Raw genomic sequence first — 25027 nt, 5'->3', positions numbered from 1 at the left:
TTAGATGACTAATTTTGGCAGGATCAGGATACAGACGGTTTACAAAATAGGTAAGTGGCCGACGACTAGTCACTTCTTTTGTTTCTCATATCTGAATGAAGCTCTAAAATGCTCTTTCTTGCTCTAAATTCAGTTCGAGACTTACCTACAGCGACCTATGTCTCCAGATACCAGAATCTAAATTCAGACAGTGTTTGCTGAGAACATTAGCTGTCCTTTTTGAGCTGATGTGTTCTTATTTTTCCATAATGAGCTTCCAGCCAAGGAACGAGGTAATTTTTAGTTTTGTTTCAAATACTGTGACTGCATGAATACTATTGTCTGTCCTATATTAATCTATAAAAGGGGAATTTGCATGAATATCAATAAGAGAAAACCTGAAGGAAAGAAGAGTGTGGGTTGGTGTTTTAATTAAGACAGCAAGTTTTATGTTATCCCTTTCTTGGGGGGTGGAGGGAGCATCTGCTTTGAATCTTTTCTGTGCAGGAGCTATTAAAAGATTCTATTTGGTCAAGGCATATTTATTTGTAGTTGGAAGATCATCCAATGTTGGAGGGGCTTGTTTGATCTCTGATTTCTAATTTTGATAAGGTGATTTCAGAGACTTTTAAGGAGGATAAATATTCATTCAACAACCTTTTTATGACGAGGATAAGTTTTAAGGTTCGTATGGGTCAATTATTAAGTCCATGGATGTTGGAATGTGGTGAATCTACCAACTATAACAACATTTCATTAATCAGTGCCATTGACCCCCATCTAAGAAGCATTTGAGGGTCAGGTGTACACAACCTTACCTTTGTAATAACCAAGAGGCTGTTTCCGACTATAATCCTTGCTAGAAAACATCATTTGCAACTTAAAATAAACAAGTAGTACACATTATTTAATGAGCCATTTTGCTATGGTCCATTATAATTCAAAGTTAAAGAACCAAAAATCTTCCAACTATGCTTGATAATTTATCAAGATTAAACTTGTTGTTCAAAGCATGATATTCTCCACTTTTACTACCTTGATGTGAAAGTAGGAATGTTTCAGGAAGGAGAATGATTTTAGATATTTTGTTGCAATTTTATATAAGATCTTTATGTCGATTTATGTCTTGTGTGCGGAATACTTTTGTGGTGGAAAGGAAGACCTCTGAAAGCTCTATTGCTAAATGAGGTGGTTGATGATGTTCTTTGCTTGAAGGGGTATTGTTTTCTAGATTGATATCTTGAAGGAGTAAGATTATGTGTGCTCTTTTTTCTTGGATTAGGTCATGGATTTAAAGGTGGGATTACATGTGAAAGTGGACTTGACACTTGACTGGTTGTCATCTGTTGATTTTTTCCCGTGTTTCTCTTGGAGGTGACTAACAGGGTTACTCTAGGGTGATCCTCTCTCTCGTCTATTGTTTTTGTTTGCCGACTGATGTTTTGGATTTCCTTTATCATGCTTTGGTTTTTAAAATATTAGTCTGGCCTTAATGATCTTGTAGCTGTTGCTTTTTTGTTGGATTTTTTGTATGAGTAATATTTTATTGACAATCTTTATCCTGCTTTCCAGATGCAAGAGGGCTTGGACAGCCAATATGATAATTGTCAGAAAGCAGAAGTTCAATCAATGAATTCAGGTTCGGGAATTCATGTAGATAGAGTAGACGATGAACCTTCAGCTGCTGTTGGTGAGAGGTTGGAACGTTGTTCCAATGGTGAATATGCGAGTAAAAGTTCTTCTGCTAATACCTCTGGAATGAATTCCTCCCATCATCGGAATTCCAGTAACTTCCCTGATTTGCCACTGGATGATAGTGCCATGTTGAACAGTGGATCTCCTTGGTATGAATTGCGAAGGGATGCTACAGCTCTTGTATCCCAGTCTCTTCAGAGGGGATGTAAAAATTTTTGGCAACTTATGACAAGTCGTGTTTCAGTATTGCTCTCATCAGCTGCATTTAGTTCAACAAGCATTCACCAATTTCTCAAAAATTATGAGGATCTAAATATATATGTTTTGGCTGGGGAAGCGTTCTGTGGAGTTGAGGCTTCCGAGTTCAGGAAAAAGTTGAAGGCTGCATGTGAAACTTACTTCAGTAATTTTCACAAGCAGAATATATATGTAAGTTCTCTTTCGTTCATTTTCAAGATCAGTTGTTTGATAATAAACTTTATACTCCTTTTTTTGCAAAATAGACTTCCAAATTGAAATATATTTGGATCTCCTGATAAATTCAACCTTTTTTCTTTCAAATTAAAGACGATAGGGAGTGTCCGTTTTTTTATCTCACTCCACATCAATCTTTTGCACTTTCTTTCAGTCATAACACCTTCTTTTGTCCTTTTTTTTTCCTTTTTATTCACTTCGTAACTACATTCAGCAGCAAATCAAATAATTGGTTCAGTGTTAAACATTAAGTTTTTTTGGGGGACAGAGGGAGTATAAAGTTCATTTAATCTGTTTTACTCCCTATAGTTCTGAACTTTATGCATAATAATATACCATTGAATTGTATATTTTCAGGCTTTAAAAATGGTTTTGGATAGGGAAAGTTGGCAGAAATTGCCACCTGATGCTATTCAAGTTGTCAGTTTTGCTGGCCTTGTTGGTGATGGAGCACCTTTAATTGCTCTTTCAGCTGTTTGTTCGATGGATGTTGGGCTGATTTGCTCTAATATATCAATGCATTCTACGGAATCTGGTCCTAAAAAGAGTGGGTTTTCTCGCTGGCTTAAAACTGGAAATCCTTTCACAATGAAGGTTTCATCTCCTGCAAGCTGTCACACATCTTCCCCTTTTGTTGATGGGACATCTGGTTCTTTCGATCTTGATGGACCCTCTAAAAAATTTGACATTGAGAAGCAACATCCTGCAGAAAATAACAGGAGTCATGCAAATGGTGAGACTTCAGTTCTTGATGATGAAAATGAAGATCTTCTTGCTGACTTCATTGATGAAGATAGTCAACTCCCAAGCAGGATATCTAGGCCTCATCTTTCACATAACCACTCTTTACCGTGGAGAGATGATGAAGATGCTGCACAAACAGGATCTTCAATTTGTTTGCTGAGGTAAATTTTATTTGCTTTCAGATTTGTATTAATGTAAACATTAAAGATGCACTTTGCTAAGTTGATGGCCTTTAGGTTCATGGACAAATATGCAAGGCTTATGCAGAAGATAGGAATTGTCAATGTTGAGCTATTCAAGGTATGTTTCCGTCAGTTCAGACTCCATCTGTAGACTTTGCGCCTTTGATATGTAGATTCGAGGCAATGATAATCTTTAAGCTCTCCTCCACCACTTTTGCTTGGATATGGGTTTTATTTGTTTCACTTTATTAATTCTTCCAGGGATTGTGCGAATTGTTTGAGATTTATTATTACTTTGTGTTTGAAACATTTGGTCATCAAGAAAGTTTTGCAAGTGGGAAAGGTGTTGCTGAGACTCTCAATAGTAAGCTCCTACATTTTGTTGCCTAAATTTATTTTGCTTTTCTGTTTCATCCTCTCTAGTTTTCAGTTTTCTCACGCAGTCACGCTTTATTATAATTGGTGTGGCTTGCAGATCGTTTGAAGACAGCTGTTCACAGAATAACACAAGACTGTGAACAATGGTTAAGACCTAAGCAGCTTACCTCTTCAGTATCGTTGCCTGTCTCTCTTAACTCATCATTGAAGAATATGGATCTTACACCCACTATTCCTCCTGGCACAAATTTTGGTCAATCTCCAGGACTCAAGGTGTTTGCTTAGCAGGGCTACTATTGCTTATTGTTGTTTGTGTAAATTGTTAGGACTGATGTAGAGAGGATACACAAACAAGTTCACACTGCCTCGTCTTTCTCTTTTCACCTTCATTTCATAGAGAGAGAGAGAGAGAGAGAGAGAGAAGAGCAAAGGGGGTAGTTATTATTGGAATATTAGGTCATCTCTTAATTAACTTGTAAATTTGTATTAAGCATGGATGAATTGCTCCTAATCATCATCTAAATTATCTAAATCTAGCCATGAGTTGGTTGACTGTCCCTGGATGTTTGTTGTGCCTTGATTATTATATCTTGCACTTTCTTATTTGATTGCGAGTTCAAATTCTTTGTTGTCTTAGTATGGTTGTGCTCTTCAGCCTTGATAAGTACTCCAAATGATATTTTACATTTTGTTTTCTGTCTTTTTGACGACTTTGCTGTGATCATTGTCAGTTTTCTTGGAATGCTTAGATGTGCAGTTATTGCTTTTGATCAACTATTTAGTTCTTAATCCCTTCAATTGCTTTCTGTTAAATTCCTTTAATCATCATGCAAGTAGCTATTCTTAATGATTCAGTGTGTAAATGTTGCATGTTCTGGAAGAATATTCTTGACGTAAATAACCAATAAATTGGTGCCTCTGAGAATGGAAATAATTTATCATTTTGTTTCTGTGAATTGACATGCCTTTCCTACATTGGAGCCATTAAGAGACATTAGTGTAATGCAATGCTGTTTCTGTGTTTGAACCGTCTTTGTATTTCTCTGGTGCTTAATATCATTTTAATATGCAGGAGACTTGTGCAGCTGTTGATACTGTATCACTTGTTGCTCGCATATTGCATAGATCTAAGCCTCATCTCCAGTCCACGCTTTTGCAAAATAATCCAGCGATAGTTGAAGATTTTTTTGAGTGTCTGGTATGCACTTTTTCTGTATCAGGAGTTTGCTTGAAGTTAAATTATCCTTCTATTAGCCAAATGTGCTTTTCCTACATATTGATCATTTGATCTATCTCATAGTGGTCTGGAAATGCGTTGCTGAACCTTCTCATATACTGCTAAAATGTTTGTAGATTTTGCTATTCTAGTTTTTGATCCATCACCTATATCTAATTTGTTTAACAATTCTGCATAGCTGATAATACTAGATGGGTGTCTTTGTTTCAGGTTGACTCTGTCCCAGACCTTACAGAGCACATTTATAGATCAACTGCAAGATCACTTCTTCACATCAATGGGTAAGACAAATCAATTATTTCTTTAGCATTACGATCTGAAGTGATTTTTTTTTTTTTTCAAATAATAGATCATATATAAAATATTGTGTTTGCATCAAGCTTCATTCTGTTGGCATTGATGCATGTTGTCACTTGGTACAAAGCAAAACTATATAAAGTTCCAGATTGCTCTGAAAATTTGGATATCCCATCTAAAAGCCGATTTCGAATCGTACATCTGATTTGAAGCTTACGATTTCCGCAACCTGTCTGTAAATCCCTTTCAAGAATTCTGGATACCTCCCCCCCTCAAAAAAAGGTTGATATCAGGAGGATATTCAAAATTTTAATTGGAATCTGCAACATCGGAAACTTGAAGTTCCTCTGACTGAAACAAAGTAAAAATTTGTAATTTGAAAATTTGAAATAATTAACGCTCACAACCACTCTTACTAACCTTTGAATCCAAAGCTTCCTTTTTTCCTCTTTTGGTCTCCTCCGCGTCATTCGCCATTGACCTTTCTCAGTCTTCACTCTTCAGTCTACATTCTGCAATCTTTCGGCCAGCTCTCAGGCTCTCACCATCTTGGGTGCTCCTCTTTAGCGACATTTTAACTGCTTTGTTATTTTTGATTTCTCGTTTCTCTTGCAACAACATACAAAAAATTTCAAGTGACTTCCTCCTTAGCGGTTTTCGCGAGATCAGATGTACGCAACCTTACCCTTGTAATAACAAAGAGGTTGTTTGTGATTGATCTTTGATTGCTAACATCATTTGTAACTTAACATAGAAAAGAGAAGCAAAAGGTTTGATGAGCCATTTAATATAATCCATCATAAGCCAAAACCAAAGAGCTATCAGTCTTTGGCTTTATCGGGAATGGACATTCCTCACTTATGCAATTTCAAATTTCTTCAAGCTTGCTGTTGTTCATTATCTTCTTTGTTCACTTCTCCTTTCTGTTTATGCTTCTTGTTTTCCGAGTTCTGCATTTGTTTTTTGTTTATCTTTGTTCAATTGGAGATTTGGAGTATTTTAGCTGTATTATTACTTTTTAGCTGAGGAATCAAGCTTGTTGGTTAACCGTTAATTACTAAGTTTGATTGTGAGGTTCTATAACATAAAGATTTTTTATTTTAATAAAGGAGTCAAGTTCTCTGTAAGCTAACTTTATTTGACCTAATATTTATCTCAAAACTGGAAACTGTCAAATGACTTATGGTTGTTGGAGAAAAGGAATGCACCACTGTCTCTTAGAATATAAGACAATGTGAAAAGACTCAGTTTTTGATATCCAGGTTTATGTGATCTGTATGATTTTGAATAATAGATACATGTTATCTGTAAAGTTCGTATAGAATTGGGTTAGCAGATCTCATGGTTATTGGATAGCTGATATTTAATTCAAAAATTACTCATGTTAGTCCATTTCGCCTTTTCCTCTTCACCGAGAATCTATGGTGTAATGTGCGAGTCAGAATATTCAATACAATCTCCTGTCCTTTAAATGGCTCCAGATAACAAAAAACACTAGGAACCAAGTGTGAGTTTTATTCCTTTCAACTATGAATAAGGTATGTACCATTTAGAATAGTAATTGCACGCTGAGGCTCCAAAGAACATTTTTGGACAGGGGCTGGGACGTAAAAAGCCTAACTCCTGGAAAAACAACAACAATGCCAAATCTTTAATCCCAAAAGATTGAGGTTGGCTACATGAACCAATATTTTAGTTCCAATAGCCGTCCACATGGATTCTTCTTCTCCATTCATTCCGATTTTCTACCATTTCAATTTGTAAGTCATGATCTTTCATATCTTTTTCAGTCCTAACCTCCAAGTCATCTTCGGTCTTTCTCGTCCTCTTTTTATTTTCTAGAAAATGGGAGATAGTTCTTTGGGAACTTTTAATAGATGCATCATTTAGGTGTATTTCTTGCTACATTGGACTCTTTATAATGGACTATTGCTTGTAGTCGGTTCTCAGTAGATCCAAGACTCAATCTTAATTTTTTAGATAAAGAGCATGTGGACTTGTGGACTGTTTAACTCTGGTCCGGATTCAATGCAGTATGCTGGAATATTCTATATGTATATTTCTACTGCATCACTGATCTTTATGAAAATGTAAACATGTGGTATTTCTGCCTGGTGTAATTTTTAAGTAATCTAGCTTGTATGCACAAATGCTTTTGAGGGCATTACGAGTTAGGTGTCCTTAGATCTGTCAAAATTATTTCTAGTTCTGGCCTGAAACTTTATCATTTTGGAGAATTTGTGTATTATATCCTATTATTCTCTCTTTCTGCTATGCTACACTTAGTCTCTTGCTATAATTGCAACTAGTTTTCCTTTTCGTATTTCAGGTATCATTTTTGCACTTTTGTCTTTTCATTGTCATGTTTTTTTGGTTTTGAGTTCCACTTTGATATTCTTTCCTATTGTTTAATTGCTAGGCATTCTCTGATTTGTTCATTTATTAAACAAATGTACTTTCTGTATTCCTCAATTATTTTCACTTTGGCTTCTTTGTTATGTATGTCTTAGTTCTGGGTTATTTTTGAATTAATTAGTTAAATTCAAGAGAAAGTTATGGAATTAATACATTCATATATATATATATATATATATATATATATATATATATATATATATATATATATATATATATATATATATATATATATATATATATATATATATATATATGTACACGCACACCCGCGTGCAGACACACACATTCCAGCACTCCCATCATTATTTACTTGCCACATTCTCCGGTCGGTACAAGTGTAGTTTATCGTTGTGTTTATGCTACAGTGCTGTAGGTACCAAATATCTTTTTGTAGATATTTACTTGGTTTATTTTTGATTTATGATTTCAGGTACATTGATCGAATTGCCAATGCTAAATGGGAAGTCAAAGAGCTTGGAATGGAGCATAATGGGTATGTTTATCATTATAATATTCATTTTTGTCGTACTTTGTTGGTTTTATCATTTACAATTTTAGCTTAGGATTTAATTGCTTTACTCGAATACTATATCAAATGGAAAAGGAGAATTCATGTGAACAAGCACTAGAATTGATATATTGGTTCATATAGTTAACCCCAATCTTTTGGGATCAATGCTTTGATATTGTTGTTGTACCTTGTGGCTAGTAGAAGTATCTCTTATGTTTTCTGCATATTAGTCTGGTATCAAATGGAATTGTGATCCCAAAGCAGATATTTTATTCATTTGTTAGTTCTGACTTGGAAAATGTGCAATTACTTGGTCCTATTCGTAAATAACTGACTGTAATTCCTGGCGCGATCCATCTGGATATGATGTCTGGATTTGAATTTCGTGAAGTTTTTTCAACAGCTTACAGTTGTGACATGCATAAACAGTGTAGGATAAGATCATAAGACTAAGAAGGTACTCTAGAAACAGATGATTCGATGATATAACAGTATAAAACTCAGGAGAATGCTGCTGTATGAAGAAACTCAAACAAACTAAGCTAGCCTTTCTCTTTTGAATCATATTATTAAAGTTCTAACCCTGTCATAATAGTAATCTTCTCATTACGTTCAAAGGAAAAAATTGAAAATAAAAAATTTCTTTCCCTGCTTACTCGTTATGTCGTGTGCATTACTCATTTGGAGCTCAAGTGCATTGTCTGATACGACTATTAACTGTCACCTGATGCTTGTAAGACTTTTATTGGATCTCAAATCACCTGCCACCACTTTTTAATTAAAATCCACCCACCGATATTCAGGAACATCCCTTCTATGATGAATGATCTGTCATTTTGCTGAGTCTGGTATCATCTTTCTGTTGTCTATGCATAATTGCATATAATATTGAATCCCTTATACTGAAATGGCCTCTAATTTATTGTTAGAACCCGGAACTTGCAGCGTAATATATCTGAAATCAGGTAGGATGAACTAAGATAAAATTTGCTTGCTTTGGTGTATTTCTTACACTTGAGTTTACTTTTGTGATAAATCATTGCAGAAAATCATTGACCCTCTTTTATTCATTGTTTTGATTGCCTCTAACATCTTTTGGATTCACCATGAAACTTTGAGGTGTCCTTAGAGTTTTTTATGGATTCAGTTCAAGACTCCTCAATCTGATTGCTTAGCAATTCTAGAAGAAGAGAAAGTTGATTAAATAATTAATGCTCTTCTAAACTCTCCTCAATTTTAGTTTAAAGTATATATTCCAGATGCTTAGAAATTATTGCTAGTAATTTGATGGCTATCTTTATATGGACAGTTATGTTGATTTACTTTTGGGAGAATTCAAACACTATAGGACAAGGCTTGCTCATGCTGGAATTCGCAAGGAGGTAATGTCTTGTATTACAGGTTGTCTCTTGTTATAGCTCATGCTGATGAACATTTTCTGTAGCGGAATTAAGGGAATCTTCAGTACTAGGTTTTATGTTTCCGGTAACTGGATTTTTTGTTTCACTAGTATACCTCCTATTCAAGACTTCAGCCCAGCATCACCTTTGCAGCAGTTTTGTATTATATACGGATTGATCAAAAAGGCTCTTCCACACACTTTGTTCTGTTTAAGGATGAAATTATTACATCTCATGTATAGAGGGGGAAGAGCCGGGGGGGACTGTACGGAATAAAATAATGATAGGCTTGCTGATTAAGTATGAGTGGTCTTGTTTGTTTTGTGGTAATAGACTTTGGTGATAAATTTATTTGTAATTTTTAAGGAGGTCCCAAACCAATATAATAAAACTGCTACTCTTATGGCATGACACTTGCCTGGGACTTTCTTTACTTTAATCACCATAGAAATTTAAATTTTATGAAATGTTTTTGAGGTATAATATTCCCAGGGTATAACTTTTGTCTTGGCTATTTATTAAGCTATATTTGAATAGTTGAGCTGCATCGACTTTTTTTGTGCCACTAGGTTCAAGAACTTCTTTTGGAATATGGTGTCGAAATTGTTGCAGAAACACTTGTTGAAGGTCTATCACGTGTGAAGAGGTGCTCGGATGAAGGCAGAGCCCTAATGTCTTTGGATCTTCAGGTTCTCTTCAAATATCCTGTGAATTCCGACATATTTTGTTCCAACTTTCAGTTTGTAGTTCTAACTATTTTAATCTATCACGCTCTGCTTCTGTTTCTTCTAGGTGTTGATTAATGGACTACAACATTTTGTGTCTAAAGATGTAAAACCAAAAATGCACATAGTTGAGACATTCATTAAGGTTAGCATTTGTTTGCATATTACTACTATTATCTTCTAATTCGGATACAACTTATTGGAAAAAAAAATTCAATGGTTTTGTTCCTCTCTTTTGATAGGCCTATTACCTTCCTGAAACCGAGTATGTTTTTTGGGCACGCGCTCACCCGGTGAGTTAAATTATACTCTTTCCCCATACTATTCTTTTGCTTGTCTGTGTATCATAAAAAGTAGCTGTATATAAAGTGAATTTGTCATTGCTCGTTATCTGCATTCATCTTACGACAAGAATATATCGTTAATTTTCACAGGAGTACAGCAAAAGTCAAGTTGTAGGGTTAGTCAATCTTGTAGCAACTATGAAAAGTTGGAAGAGAAAAACCAGAGTGGAAATCATTGAGAAAATACAGTGAATTTGCATATTTAAGCTGAACAATGAACAGGATGTTAGAATTTTCTGTATCTAATTATCTTGTTCTTTGGAATGTAAATTTGAATAGATCTCATCTTCATTTTTTTTGTAGATAGATAGAAAAAGGGTGTATATCCATTTTGTACTATAAAGCCATAAGGTGATGTAATACCTGGATCACAACTAACTCTGCCTATAATATATAAAGTACATTTTTTCCCCATCCTCTCGTGTTTCCACTATAGTAGTGTCCTTTCATTTAAAGTGCACTCACTCAAATCCAACTTAGGTGGGAGCGAAAATTTGAAAATAATAAGCTTATTATCAAAAAAAACCTAAAATAAGCTTTGGAATATTATTATTGTTTGTCCCTTTTAATGTTATGACTTTTTCTTTTTTGTTCGCTGTTAGTAAAAAATTAATAGCGAACAAAGTTTTTTTTCTAGCTTCTTTGTTCGTTTTTAGTAACAGCAAATATATCTGACCTCAAACTTAGACAAAAAGACACTTATTTTGAAAATTTAAATTTCTCAAAACTTATTCTAAATATTATTTTGTTGATAAATTTGGTGGGAGCCACTTAAATATGAACATCGGGGTAATGGAGTCCTGCTCACACCATATTGACACATCTTGATGTAGTCTTCTTCAAAAGTAAACAAAGATACCTTATTTTCAAGATTACATACTCGATTCGAGTTTGACATACTTTAAAAATTGAATATATGTAGAAGATAAAATGCATTGTAATGTAATACTACTTCTGGTCATTAATAATTGTTAGTCACTATAGCAGTAACTGTTTATCAATTGATTTTATTTGATAAATTTATCTTAATATATATTTTCATAATATTAGTTTTTTTAGACTTTTTTGTCATTTAAAATTAAAAATATTAAAAATTAAAATTATATATTGAACAGTGTAAAAAAAAATATATAATAAGTAATAAAAACCAGAGAAAAATATTACATGGAATAATACTCACTCCTTATTACATCTTGATGTCATCTTGTTCAGAAGTAAACAAAGAAACCTTATTATCTAAATTACAGAAAAAGATAATCATTTATTCCCTTATGAGTTTGACACACTTTAAAAATTGAAAATATATATAAGATAAAATACATTTTAATGTAATATTATCATACAATATAATACTATAAAAAAATTGAAAAATTCCACATGGCGATTTTATAAAGTTTTGCATTAATTTTAATTTTAAATATGTAATACTATAAAAAATCTGAAAAATTCCACATGACGATTTTATAAAGTTTTGTATTAATTTTGATTTTAAATATTAAAGGTAAGTTTTCAAAAGATTTTTATTAGATCAAATCATACAATCATACAATAATATAAAAGAATAGGAAAATTGCAAATAGCAATTTTATAGAGCTTTACCAATTGAAATCATTTTTACATGTTCAAATGTTATTGTGGGATATTCAAATCATGCTCACTATAATATGCAATTGCATCTTTTTTTTAAATTTTTATGTATAGGTATTTTCATACTAACAAACTTCGTGCATTGCAGAGTTTGTATACTAGTATAGAATAAAAGAGATGCTAATAATGAAGATTACATATAATATTATTATCTATTAAAAATTGCAATACGATATCAAAATATTCTCAACACAATTAAATTATTCAATCAAGACTTATTTTAATTGATTTGTTGATCACATTTATCTCTATCAATATATATTTTGAAGACAAAATACATCCATTTTGAAATTTGATTAGATTCATTTTATCATATAATTTTTTATTGTATATTTATATTTAGATATATTTACGCTTAATAAATAAAAATTAGAAATTTAATTAAAAAAAAATAAAGACACTATTTTGTAAACCAAACCATACATCACTCTACTTCAACTTCCCTCACCCATTATCAAAATAACTTCCACTCCTTCCCATTCCTCCCTCTAAACCTTATAACTAACTCAATATACTCACTATAAATTAAAATAATTTACCCTTAATTCATTCATACTATCATTCACACTTTTTTTTTTCTCATACAACTTACTTCATCATCCAATTACTTAAATCCAAACAAATAAAAGGCAAAATTTTAATATTTAAAGTATGTATTTCATCCATTTGTTATGAGTTTTCATGTTCAAAACCTAAAATTTATACTAAAAATCTCAAATTCAAAATACTCATTTTTTAATTTGAAAAGTGATATAAAAAAATAATATTTTTCTAGCCTTAGTTTTTTCGGCGACACGACGGTCATCGGAATACCGTTGCGTGCGACGGCAACCACCGGAGCCACTGCCGGTCGACAGCCAACCCCTTCTCCTTCTCTCTTCTTTCCCTCTCTCCTTTGTTTTCGTGGGTTTGGGTTCTGCATAACCCAATTTCCATTTATTTCTCTAAGTTCCTAATTATACAATAAGCATTTTCTTTAACTTATCCTTTTTACTTTTCTTTTCTTGTTTTTCTCTTCTTTTAAATCCTTTTAATAATAGTGGTGGGGTCACGTGCTTACCACGCAATCCCCCAAGATATACTTTCGTATTTCATAATACAATGCCATAAACATACGGAAAATTATTGTGTAGAATATAAGTGGGATTAGATAATAATGGTGGTGCTAAGACATTTTTCAAAGTGGCTGTAATAACAGCTTTGGTTCGGCTTATGATATTCATGTCTCTTGTATACGAATTTTTGAAAAAGCTGATCGAAAAAAAATGAATTGAATAACCGAAAAATTAAACTATTTCAAAAACTGAGCGTGAAACTCCCAGACCTAAGGTTTGGGGCTGTTCGCAGTTACTAACTGCGAACAGCTATTTTGTCTTTTTGCTGTTCGCAGTTAGTAACTGCGAACAGCTATTTTGTATTTTTTGACCTGTCGCAGTTAGTAACTGCGAACAGCCCCAAACCTTAGGTCTGGAAGTTTCACGCTCAGTTTTTGAAATAGTTTAATTTTTCGGTTATTCAATTCATTTTTTTTTTTTTTCGCTGGCTTTTTCAAAAATTCTCTTGTATACTAAGAATAATCCAGAATCAAATGTTCTGCTCCCACAACAAAAAGTAGTAGTTCCCAATTTGTGGCAAGTTCCAAAAATCACATTTTTGGCAACCACTCATAACTTGATCCTGTATTGACCCAATTGATAGTAGATAATTCTACGTTTTATTTTTGCATATCTGCATACACTGGTCATTTCAAGTAGGCTCTCCAGAATACTAAGTCATCAAAAAGACAATCACATCAAACTATATGATAGATAGAAGTGCCAATTTATCTATGAAAAGAATAGTAGCATTGCAAATTCAATAATCAGTTGGTCCAAGAGAAACAAACAAAAATCCAGAACGTTGAAAACTTAAATTTATATAGAGATTAAGAGAAATCATGAAAATCAAAGATAATACATATTGGAGTAAGTTACTATTAGTGCAAGTACAATATGCAATGAATAAATTATATATAGCTTAACATTGCCTATTTGCTATTAGAGCAAGTTAAGGGTTGTTGTCACTGCTAGTCTGCTACTGTTGCCAAACAACATGGCCAAGATGGATTGGTACTGCTGTTTTGTTGTTGTCTACTACTGTGGTGTGCTGCTGCCACTGGTGTTTTGTTGTTGTCGTGTGCTGATGTCGCTGCTTCTATGGGCATGTTGAGGGGCTGCTACAAGCTTGATGATGAGGGACTTGTTACAACTATAAATTAAACACAATGCCTTGCCTTCAGTAGTTAGTGGGGTTCTAAGAAGCCAGTGATGCAGTAACAACACAAGATTGCATTTTGCAAATATATATATGTATATAAACTTCCAGAAAACAATGGCTTTCTTATGATGTGTTTCTGTATTCTTTAGGTGTACATGAACAGAAACAAAGACCATGGAAAAATGTAAAGCTTTCTGCATAAGAATATTACTTTCCACTTTTTAAAACTAGAAATCACATGTACCAAAACTATAAAGGCTTATTTTAGACCATATATTATGCAAGCAAGAAATAGAGCAAAATGTATGTTCAGTAATCTACAAAGCCTAACAACTATCTAACTCTTGAAATCAATGAAAAAACCCAAGTCTACTATGAGCTCTGGCGTGTGATCACTGCAGAGACAGTCACTAAACCCCAAAAAAACTAAATCGATGCTCAAAGATTCACGATATATACCTGAGCATTGGATTTGATCATCTCTAGTAGACCTGGGAAAACGGTCGGTCGATCGGGTTTTGGGTCGGATCAATTTCGGTCGGGTCATTTTCGGGTCGGGTCAGTTTCGGATCAGGTCAGTTTCAGGTCGGATCACTCTGGGTTTCGGGTAGGTTCGGATTGACCCAACGGGTTACCATAAAACATTAGAATATCCAATCGACTAATTCAACATAAAAAAAAAATCATTAAAATGTCTAAAAAAAATCATTAGAGAAATTACATGTACGATTTTCAAAAAATAGTTGGTATGTCAGGTTCATTTAAGTGCAAGAAAAATAGGGGAATTAATACTTATTTTGAAAGACTTGTAAGATACGCGCTTTATAAAAGTTATTTTGTTTATTATAATTGTAACGTTAGATAAAAATGACGTTAAAATTATCTTCACAATTTTCATGTTGGAAAGATATACAACTAAGTACTTATTTCGTCTTATAAGATACGCGTTTTATAATTTAGGGTAGCGACATTCGTTTTTTGAAAAGTTCATTCAAACGTGGGAAAGGTTCGTATAAATTATATTGATTTGCTTACTGAAATGTAGAAGAATTAAAAACTCATTTGACTGATTTAACAAGATACATGTATTCAATTAAGATGATTATAACGTCCTGTTTTTAAAGAAAAATAATTACGATGGCTAAAAAGACGTTAAATACGTGTTTTTTGAGATCTATTGATGAGTTTTAGGGTTCAAGTGATATACTCAATATGTTGAGATACTTTGAAAACTAAAAAATTCTAACATTGAAATTACTCTAAAAATTGATATTAAGTCTGTCAAAACGGGTCGGTTTCTGGTCGGGTAATTATCGGGTCGGTCATGTTTCGGATTAAGTCGCTTTCGGGTCGGTCGGTTCGGGTCCCGGGTTCATTTTCGGGTCGGATCAAATTTTCCCAGGTCTAATCTCTAGGAACAACCTAGATGATAGATTATCGCTAGAAGTATTTAGTTTGGTCATCTCTTGCCACCAGGACTGCAACAATTTTAAACTTCACCGCACCATCTAAACAAAGACCCAACCATATACGTTAAAATGATTGATAAACAAAGGCAATTACTCATGTCTTGCCACAAGATTTTTATACAAAAAGATTAGAAAAATTTTTAATTTCATGTTGTCAAAGGGTCCAACTTCCAACCAAGATAAATTATAATTCAAATAGACATTTCAAGCACACAATTATCAGCTTAGACAATACAATTTTGAAAAGTATATCATATAAAAGATGCACAGGCAAATTAAATCCAAAAGTAGTCTTTAAACAGATAAAAACAACCTTCGATAGATTGTTTTTTTCTTTATGATATGCATTAATTGCAAATTGTCAAAAATATCAGTTTAAGACAAACGGTTCGGTAATAGAAGTATATACTGAAATAATACACAGCATTTAAGATGAGTTTTACCATGTGGAGATAACAATAATGGGTAAGCTCAAAGAACAATCAAAATAACTCATGAATGCAAATGCTGAACGAGTAAAAGATTGGAAACAAATTCAGCAGTACACCCATGATTACACCAATAAAGACCAATTCATCATCAAATTTTGGGCCAATTAGCCAGACAAAAATAAGTAGGCAAAACTTATCATCATATCAGTACACATTATACTTCCTCTGTTTCAGAATGCTACCAAAGTTTGATCATTTCTCCAAATATCTTTAATGATAGATTATATAACATCCCCTCAGGCTGTACTTATCCACTTAAACTCACTTGAAATGGTATCAAAGCTAAAGTTTCAATCTTAACCACCACTCATTTCAACTAAAATTATCAGCAACATATATAAAGACATGCGCTCCATTCATACTTGTCACCTAAGAGGGCTCATGTGAGGGGAAGTGATATACTCACAACATGATCAAATTAATTATTTATCATCAAATCAGTACAAAATCTTGTGAGTTTAATTAGATTCATCTAACAATATCAACATCCATAAAATACCCACAACATGATCAGATTAGTAAGCACTGGATGAATGAATGACAATCATCAACAATGCTAGACTTGATCCCAACAATTTGGGAGCAACAGACAATCAAATTTCAAAATTTAAAGCCATCCCAACAATTTGGAATGAATGACAATCAAAATTCAAAATTTGAAGCCAACCAAACAATTTTCAATCAAAACAATCAACCTTTTCTCAATGAAAGCACAAGAATAATATACAACAAAACTAAGAAACTCTAATACTTAGTCTGAAAGATAGAGGAAGAAACTCCAAGATTTAAGATCTATTGTTCTACTGAATTCGGAGCTCCAAGAATGGTGGTTTTAAAGTGATTGTGCACCAAGATTTAAGTTCTTGCTGCTGTTTTAGTTTTTGTTAGTTTTTTGTTTATCCAGGTCCCTGGATAATGTTATGTAAACGTCATATTTTCTGTTGGACATGATATTAGTACTTTAAACTCAAAATTTTTTAGGAGTTGATGAAGAGGTACTACTGTGAGAGATTGTCTTTCGGTGAGACGATCTTAAATAAGGAGCTTATATTCTCATAGTATGTATTAGATGGGTCATTTAACCCATGTATGAGATGCGTTTTTCGATGAAATCCCTCAAACAAAAATTTGTGTATGTTGAACTGAACTGAAACTTAATAAATTAGACCTGGATAAACAAAAAAAAAACTAAAACTAAAACAGCAGGCAAGATCTTAAATCTTGGTGCACAATCACTTTAAGACCACTATTCTTGAAGCTCCAAATTCAGTTAAACTAAGAGATTTAGCTGGAAAAGTACCAGTTAGACAACTTTTATGAGGACCCAATTGCACATATCATTAGCCAAGAGATTTAGCAGAAAAAGTACCAGTTAAACGACAAATGTGATACCAATGCTCTCAAGTTATGTTGTGCAATGCAAAATTTTTTAGAAACTTGCACATATCATTAGCTAAGCACAGAATCAAAAGTCTTTGCAAACCACCTTAAAAACTCATAGGTTTAAAGGTTTAAATACAACACCATAACTGTTAACATCAGTTTATACATATATACCCTCCCCCTCCTCACTTGTACATATGAGCGGTTTTCGTCGTTCCAAAGAGCCTTTGTGCTGCTGTTTGTGACTTGCCACACTTGGGACCTGCCCCAACTGTAAGGTTTGGTGACCAGTTTGTGCTTATTAAGGTGTGAACAATATATTAAGGTGGGAACAACAGTGTGCTGCTAAGACCCTGTAAGACCCCTTTCGCTTGCTATAATAAGAACGCAGGCGACATTGGAAGTACCATTAAGAGTCCCATAAAGGGGATCAGACAAACCCGACATCTAAGATACATCTGTAAGCATACTCTTGTAAGAAGCGGTGGGGAATCTCTCGCAGCTAAATACTATAAAAATATAAAATTCTAAATGTTGTTATCAAATAAATAATTCTGTAGGCTGACTTTATTACTTTATCTCACCATCCAATGTAGGAACCAAAAAATTCAACATGGAGTAGAGTGATTGAATAAATGTGAACATGAATACATAGATTAGTAACCTCACAACGTTTCAAATAAAAAACGATGAGCATTTTTACCCATGTTTTTCCATTACCCATATGCAACTTTCATCTCTACCAAAAACGGCAAGCAACCCTCCCAAGACAAAAAAAAAAGAAAAAAAAACTGAGCATCTACATGTAGTTCATTTCCACAAATTTCCACAATTGCTCAACAAATTCATACATTCACAGACAAAGAAAAATAGAAAAATGATAAATCAAAAAAATAAATGAAATATCTGACCTCTTTTCTTCATTGTCCTCACATGGTTCATCGCTGTGCTGAACTGAATGTTCAAAGGTCTCGGGATTAACTTAAACATATAGTCCTGAAAAACATCACGGCCAACTTTATATGATTTAAAAGTACACTGGACAAATCTTTTTCACTACTCGTTATAATTCGAAGTTAAAAAGATACCAATTAATTTGAAGCTTGATGTCATCTTGAAGACTTTTCATGACAAGAGTAGTAGTCATAACATTAAATTGCTCACTGCCCCGCAATCATTCCAACAGCAAGGAAAATGTAGCTTAGAGTAAAAGAAAAGAGGTTAAGAATTGTCACTGTTCCTTCTAATAGATGTATTGTCTTTTAGACATATCAACAATGTATACTAGGAAACTTAAATGCCATCATCTATTATGCTTACTTTTCCACCACATAACAATGATCCTAATGAACAATCCCCTCATTACGTTACTATGCAATACCATTTAGACAGTGAATTATACAATTAGTTGTTCTTGACAGATGTATCAAAATTAACATGTATGGATGTGCATTGTTTTTTCACTAAATGTTTCCGGCATATCTATGACATAAATTAAAACTACACTACTATACTCCACAAAAGATGACAGTAAGCGCTATTCTCTTGCGTTGTAGAAGCACAAGTAAAACACAAGTAAAAAAGCAAACTACACTAGTATACACCAAGGGACAAGCCTGTTGAGGACAAAACACTAAACTTATCTATTCTATATAGAATGTGTCTATTATAGAGTCTGTGCACATTGAATAGGAACTCAATGCAAAACTTCATATGAGTAAATGACAACATTGAGCATAGTAATAAATAGTAAAAGAAAAAGAACATAAGTTTTTACCCTCAATTTCTCTGGTAGGCAGGGAAGGACTCCTTTTTTTTTAGAAAATGGGATTCCAAAGCAGCGACAATTCATAACCGACAACAAAAAGGAAAGCTCAAATGAGACAAGACATTAAAGATAAACACCCAGATACTAAAACAAAGATCTGTACCCATTTATTTGACAGGAAATATTCTTAAAATTTGGGGATTCAGTAATTCAATTGTCTTTAAATATATGAATCACTTCCTCAGTCCGTAACATTTTCCTCAAAAGCTCTCATATAGATTTGCGTAATGTTGAAATTTTAATGGGACAAAGAAGTACTCCTATGAATCAACTTAACATTCGAGTACCAAAATCGCTAATTTTTTGTTAGCCCACGAAATATAAGTATTTATTATTGCTGAAATTAAAATAATTCTAAAATCATTGAAGAGACAAGATATTCAACTCCATTAAAGAACAACTTTTGAAAAGAAAAAATAATCTTGCCCAACATTTTAATATAAAAATGATATAAAAATTAAGCAAAAATTCATATAAAAGTATAAATTCAACCTCAAAATGAGTAAACAACAACCAAGCCAAGCTCAAGAGATCTATATGAAAAAAACAATTACCATAAACATAATTATAATTCTTGCCTTATAAAGAAGCATTAATCAAGATTAAAATCATGAAAACAAAACAAAACAAAAATATATAAAAAGAATAACAAAGAAAATAAAAATCAAATACCCAATATCCCATGACAAATGTAAAATAATTTACGAAAAAACAAAAATTATATTTTTCATAAACAATAAATTTCATTATTCTTAAAAAAATTAACCGTAGATAATTAACCCAATATATACCTCAATAACCTCCTTAGATTTTGATCCTGGAAACTAATAAAAATCTAGTTTTAAATCTGGATATTCAGAAGTGTATAAAACTCTGAGCAAATTATTCTGAATGAACATAGCAATTATTCTGAATCAACATAGCACACCAGAACCAAAGCACATTAGTAATATCTTGAATATCCACTCCACCAAAGAAGTTTAATTGGTCTAATTAAACCCACTTAGTTTCAAGAGCCTTTTAGTTGAGTTTCTTGTTTGGGATCCCTGCTTACTGTTCGATTAAAACAAATTCCAAACAACCTCTTGCTAGATTAATAAGTAGAAGGCAAATTTAGTTTCTATTTTAATAATCAGAGGTAATCAGTACAGACCAATTTCAATGAATAAAATCAACTTAATTAGTAGTAACAAGTTCAGTCAGTCAAGAGAACTAAAAAGCCAATTCTTTCCAACACATTAAAAGAAGAGCTATAAAAATGTAAGCCGCAACTGTAAATTTGAATTGAAAAGCTATTTATAAGAGTCAGAGCAAAGAAGACCATACATTCTCCGAATTCCATGAGATCAAGGACCTGATCGAGTGAGGCAACAATTCCGTCACACAAACCAGCTACATATATTCCCCACTGCCAAATAATATTTACCTTCAGGCTTCAAGTCATCTAATATACTCAAATATAAAATTTAATGCAAACATTAAACCAGTAAAAAAGAAATCAAAGTTATTTCATGAATCTGTAGTCTTCTGTGTTCAGGAACCAACAGGTCATTTATCTCTTCAATATAAATCGCCAAATAGGACATCCGCAAAAGAAACTCCCGGTCAGGAACCTTCAAATAAGAAAACACATTCATTCCTCAAAATTAAATTTTCTAGAATACAATATCAACATTTAGATAACAGTTATTACACCTGATGCACACAGAAGGTAGTCTGTGTTTACCTTTTTGTAAAAGATTTTGTTGCTTATTTTGCATTTTTTTTATAGGTTAAGTATTTGAAGGAACTCTTCTATTCTACAAAATCAGATGTTCATTACTAATAAAAACCCTAAAAATCCACCCAAATTCAGATCACAAACCCTAAAAATCCACACCCAAATTCAGATCACAAATCAAATTTGGATTTTCGTGGACACAAAATGGACCTTCGCAAGTGAAAGAAAAATCAAACGAGAAAAGCTAAGAAAAAGCTTCAAAAAAAAAACGAGAACAAAAATGAGAACAAAAAAAAAACTGAGAATCAAGTTTGAAATGGAAACGAAAATGAAATTCCAAAATTCAGATAAAAATGAAGATCAAACGAACGTCGAACTATGAAACAGAGGCAAGAGGAAACAAATTACAATAACAGTCATTCTCCAACTGAAAAGATGAGCAAACAAACAAAGATAAACGCAAACATATCTAGAAAGTCAAAACAAAAACGATTTTATAAACCCTAAATCTGACCTTAGAATTGAAAGGAAAATGAACTAACTTTTGGAATCAAATGAACTCTTACCTCATTGTCTGATGCTTGATTTCCAGAAAATGAGAGAGAAAAGAATAAAATGGCAAAAACCAGTACAAATGGCGACACAATTGCAGTAGAAAGTGGCGAAAGAACAAAAGTATGAAGAGGAAGAGGAAAATGGCAAAGAAATCAGAATGTTGGGTGTCAAAGCATGCGGAAAATGAAAGAGCGAGTAAAATCAGAAGGATAAAGTAAGGAAACAGTGAAATCACTGTTCTGAATACTACATAAGTCTTGCTCTCTTTTTAAAGATTATAGATTATAGATATTATTGTTTTAATCGTTCTCCTTTTCTTTATATACTGCTCTTAAAATTTCTTAGTTATATTTTAAAATTGTCATTTTAAATAAATTAGATATATAAAAGAAGTCTTTTAATTTACTTATTTTAATTGGGTTAATTCGGATATTGGATTGAGACATATTGTTTTATCGTGTAAATGGTAGATTTGTAGACAAGGATTATTAGGAGCGTACGTTTATCATCTAGGATGGCTTGACAAGATAATTCTCAATGTCGATCTTATTAGGGCTATCCCGTTAGTATTATATGCTAAGTGAAAATTAATGTGTTTAAACGGAAAACTTGAATTTGTATGATATAATACTTTTTATATATTATTTTCAAAAAGATATTTACTGCTATTTTGTTACATGATTTATTTATAATATTATTATTTTGATGAGAGTTATATTATTATTTTAATAATAATTTTAAAATGCGTTGAATTGGAAAGAAAAATATTTATGATATTAATTGTTGTTGTCACCGATCGATGTTAAAATGATGATTTGTTAAAAGAGATTTCAATCGGATATTCTTTTTTCTTGGGAAAATGTATAATCCTAAAATAAAATAAATAATATATGTTTGATTATATGCCTATGACTAATTATTAAAATCTATTAAATCACGTAAATTGTAACACGAGGAAAATGAAGCTCTTATATTTGGTGTGATCCAAGTATAAGAGTAATGAACAGTTTGCCCTAATTGGTTAGTATAGTTGTCGACAGGTTATTATTATTTCTGCTACCTGATACGATGTTTGTTCTTCCTTCTATTTGTTGTGATCCAAGTAAAAGGGGTGTGCACACTAGAATTAGTTGAGATTACTCTGCTGGGCTTGATGAACTATTTGGAGTGACGACGTCTTGATGAAGTAGATATATGTGTTGTCATTATTAATATCTAATTAATTAATTGGTTTATGTGATATTATATTGTTTTCATAAATTGATGTTTAACTCAGCTTTATATTATCTTGCAAAATTACTTTCAACTCAAATTGTATTTTGTTATCTTATATTGTTTTCAAACTTAACTATTTTACGGCATGGAGCTTGAATTACTCAATTTCTTGATTTTGGGATTTTTTTTCCTTATTTTCTTGTATTCTTATGTTGCAGGTTTTTTATCACGTGGGGATCGTGGAGTGAGGATCACCTAAAAACATAGTTTTTGTTAAAGTCATATCTCATAAATTTTATTTTTAGTTATATTTTTTTGTTGCTATCTGCCCATTTTTAAAGCGGGCGGGACCCGCGGATAGGAGGGAATTTCTTACATAAATTTTTAAAATATAATACAAATTATAAAATTAAGTTTTTATAACAATTAAAATACAATATATTGTCCAAAATACACCAAATACATAAGAGTTGGGACGGGTATAAAATCATAGAAGTAATTAAATATAGCCGGGTATATTAGTCTATGGGTACTAAAGTTGGGCCGTATGGGTTTTGTATTACTCCAATGTCCAAAGCCCGAAACAGTACACTACTAAATTACTATATTATTCAATAGAATTAATTATTTAATAATTAATATATTAAATTAAGCAGATGAGCGGGTATATTCGCGGGTATTATTTTGGTGTCTCTATCGCCCATTTATCTTGGCGGATGGATATTACCCGTCCAAATTTAAATTTTTTTTAGAAAACGTTGTCCAAACTCGCCTATTTTTTTAGCCGGGTGAGTTGAGTCTGACAGGTAGCCCGCTCATAAATAGCTATATTATCAACCAATCATTTTTTTTTAAGACTTGTCTTGTACCAAGTCGAAGTGGTACAATTATTATGAAATGGAAGTAGTATCACCCTTTGTTCTCTCGTCCATTCAAGTTAATGTATCAACCTATGCTATTTTAATAAATAGGAAAAATTATCCAGGAGTAATTCAATCTTTTCATGATTTTCCTACAATAATCTCACTTATTGATTAATCTTAAATAACCTCGATTTTATGGGGTATTTGCCTAGGCTAAACTCAAGCAATTAGATGACCTGCTATAGCAAGTTTTATTTTTTTGTAAAAAAAGATAAATTAAAATAAAATGTCGAAAAAAGTTACATGATATTTACCCGATCTTGTAACCGAACTCAATTTGACCCGACTTCAACAATGCATTTATAATTGTGTAAAAAGTAACATGAATACAATATCCGATTTTGAATTGACCTGATTTTAAACAGACTTGAAATCGATCCAATAATCCGAATAAACACCTCTAGATGTCAGTGCAAATGCCCGACTATAGGGAAAGATGTGACTATGTGATACTAGATGAGAATTGAAAAAAGAGCATACATGGGTCAGGACAAAAAATAGAAATATAAAAAAAAAAAATAATAATGCAAATTTAAAAAGAAATTGTTGCAAACCCCAGGAATACTATTAAGTATTGATTGGGTTTACATGACTCGGCTTGGTCTGGTCTTGTCCGACCAAGAAATTTTTCAATCAAGATTAAACAGTTTAAAACACAAGACCAGACTAGTCTACAACAATCTGGTCTGATTTACCATATTTTTTTGATTTACTTTCTAAGTAATTTCATCTGCCCCATCTAAGTTGCACCTAGTTTTTATTTTCGATTGTCTCATTTATTTTGAATGTCTTGATGATCAAAAGGGAAAACTTACTTTAAAATGTATACAAGACCATTAACATAAAACTTTAATTATAATCCTTCTAATTAGTCCACATATATCAAATTAATTCCACGTATGCCAGTACGGAAAATACGAACGATTCATCACTCTTTTAGATTTTAATATATGGGACCAATGATTGGGTTTTCCTTCCCCTAGATACATCAATTTAGGAATAAGAATGCCCTAATTATAAATTAGTCTATTAATAATTTTGAAGACTTGAACCAATTCAATATACTTTTGTGTGAATTTTTAGGAATACAAACTTTAGTTATTGTCTTATCTAATTGATCTAATTATAAAAGTTATTCTTTAGCAAGTAAATATTA

General features: G+C 32.5%; 1 protein-coding gene and 1 long non-coding RNA gene across 6 annotated transcripts in view; one reads left to right on the top strand and one right to left on the bottom strand.

Moving 5' to 3' along the window:
* LOC130799945 (uncharacterized) overlaps positions 1-11208 on the top strand; it is a 32436-nt gene extending 21228 nt beyond the window's left edge. The window contains exons 11-25 of one of the 3 annotated variants that reach the window (XM_057663267.1): positions 22-50; positions 134-272; positions 1552-2103; positions 2506-3053; positions 3129-3192; positions 3336-3438; positions 3550-3725; positions 4525-4650; positions 4900-4970; positions 7835-7897; positions 9225-9297; positions 9885-10004; positions 10108-10185; positions 10283-10333; positions 10475-11208. In XM_057663267.1, coding sequence (XP_057519250.1) covers positions 22-50; positions 134-272; positions 1552-2103; positions 2506-3053; positions 3129-3192; positions 3336-3438; positions 3550-3725; positions 4525-4650; positions 4900-4970; positions 7835-7897; positions 9225-9297; positions 9885-10004; positions 10108-10185; positions 10283-10333; positions 10475-10576 — 2295 coding nt within the window. In that variant the 3' untranslated portion in view covers positions 10577-11208. The remainder of the gene's footprint in view (positions 1-21; positions 51-133; positions 273-1551; positions 2104-2505; positions 3054-3128; positions 3193-3335; positions 3439-3549; positions 3726-4524; positions 4651-4899; positions 4971-7834; positions 7898-9224; positions 9298-9884; positions 10005-10107; positions 10186-10282; positions 10334-10474) is intronic. The other 2 variants (XM_057663259.1, XM_057663251.1) reach the window with 2 other exon arrangements.
* A 2723-nt stretch (positions 11209-13931) lies between these two features.
* On the bottom strand, positions 13932-21998 carry LOC130815570 (uncharacterized). Of its 3 annotated transcripts, XR_009042624.1 has the most exons (7): positions 21745-21995; positions 20785-21071; positions 19951-19991; positions 19408-19439; positions 18719-18830; positions 18542-18626; positions 13932-14278 (listed from the first exon to the last, which is right to left on the bottom strand). It is a non-coding gene; the product is annotated as an uncharacterized LOC130815570 (long non-coding RNA). The 3 variants fall into 3 exon arrangements; XR_009042623.1 differs by having other exon boundaries at positions 19408-19991; positions 21745-21998; XR_009042622.1 differs by lacking the exon at positions 19951-19991 and having other exon boundaries at positions 21745-21992.
* Between the last annotated feature and the right edge of the window lie 3029 nt (positions 21999-25027).

Source organism: Amaranthus tricolor, chromosome 1, assembly GCF_026212465.1.
Source record: "Amaranthus tricolor cultivar Red isolate AtriRed21 chromosome 1, ASM2621246v1, whole genome shotgun sequence".
NCBI classification, from domain to species: Eukaryota; Viridiplantae; Streptophyta; class Magnoliopsida; order Caryophyllales; family Amaranthaceae; genus Amaranthus; species Amaranthus tricolor.
This window is presented reverse-complemented; position numbering and strand designations above follow the sequence as displayed.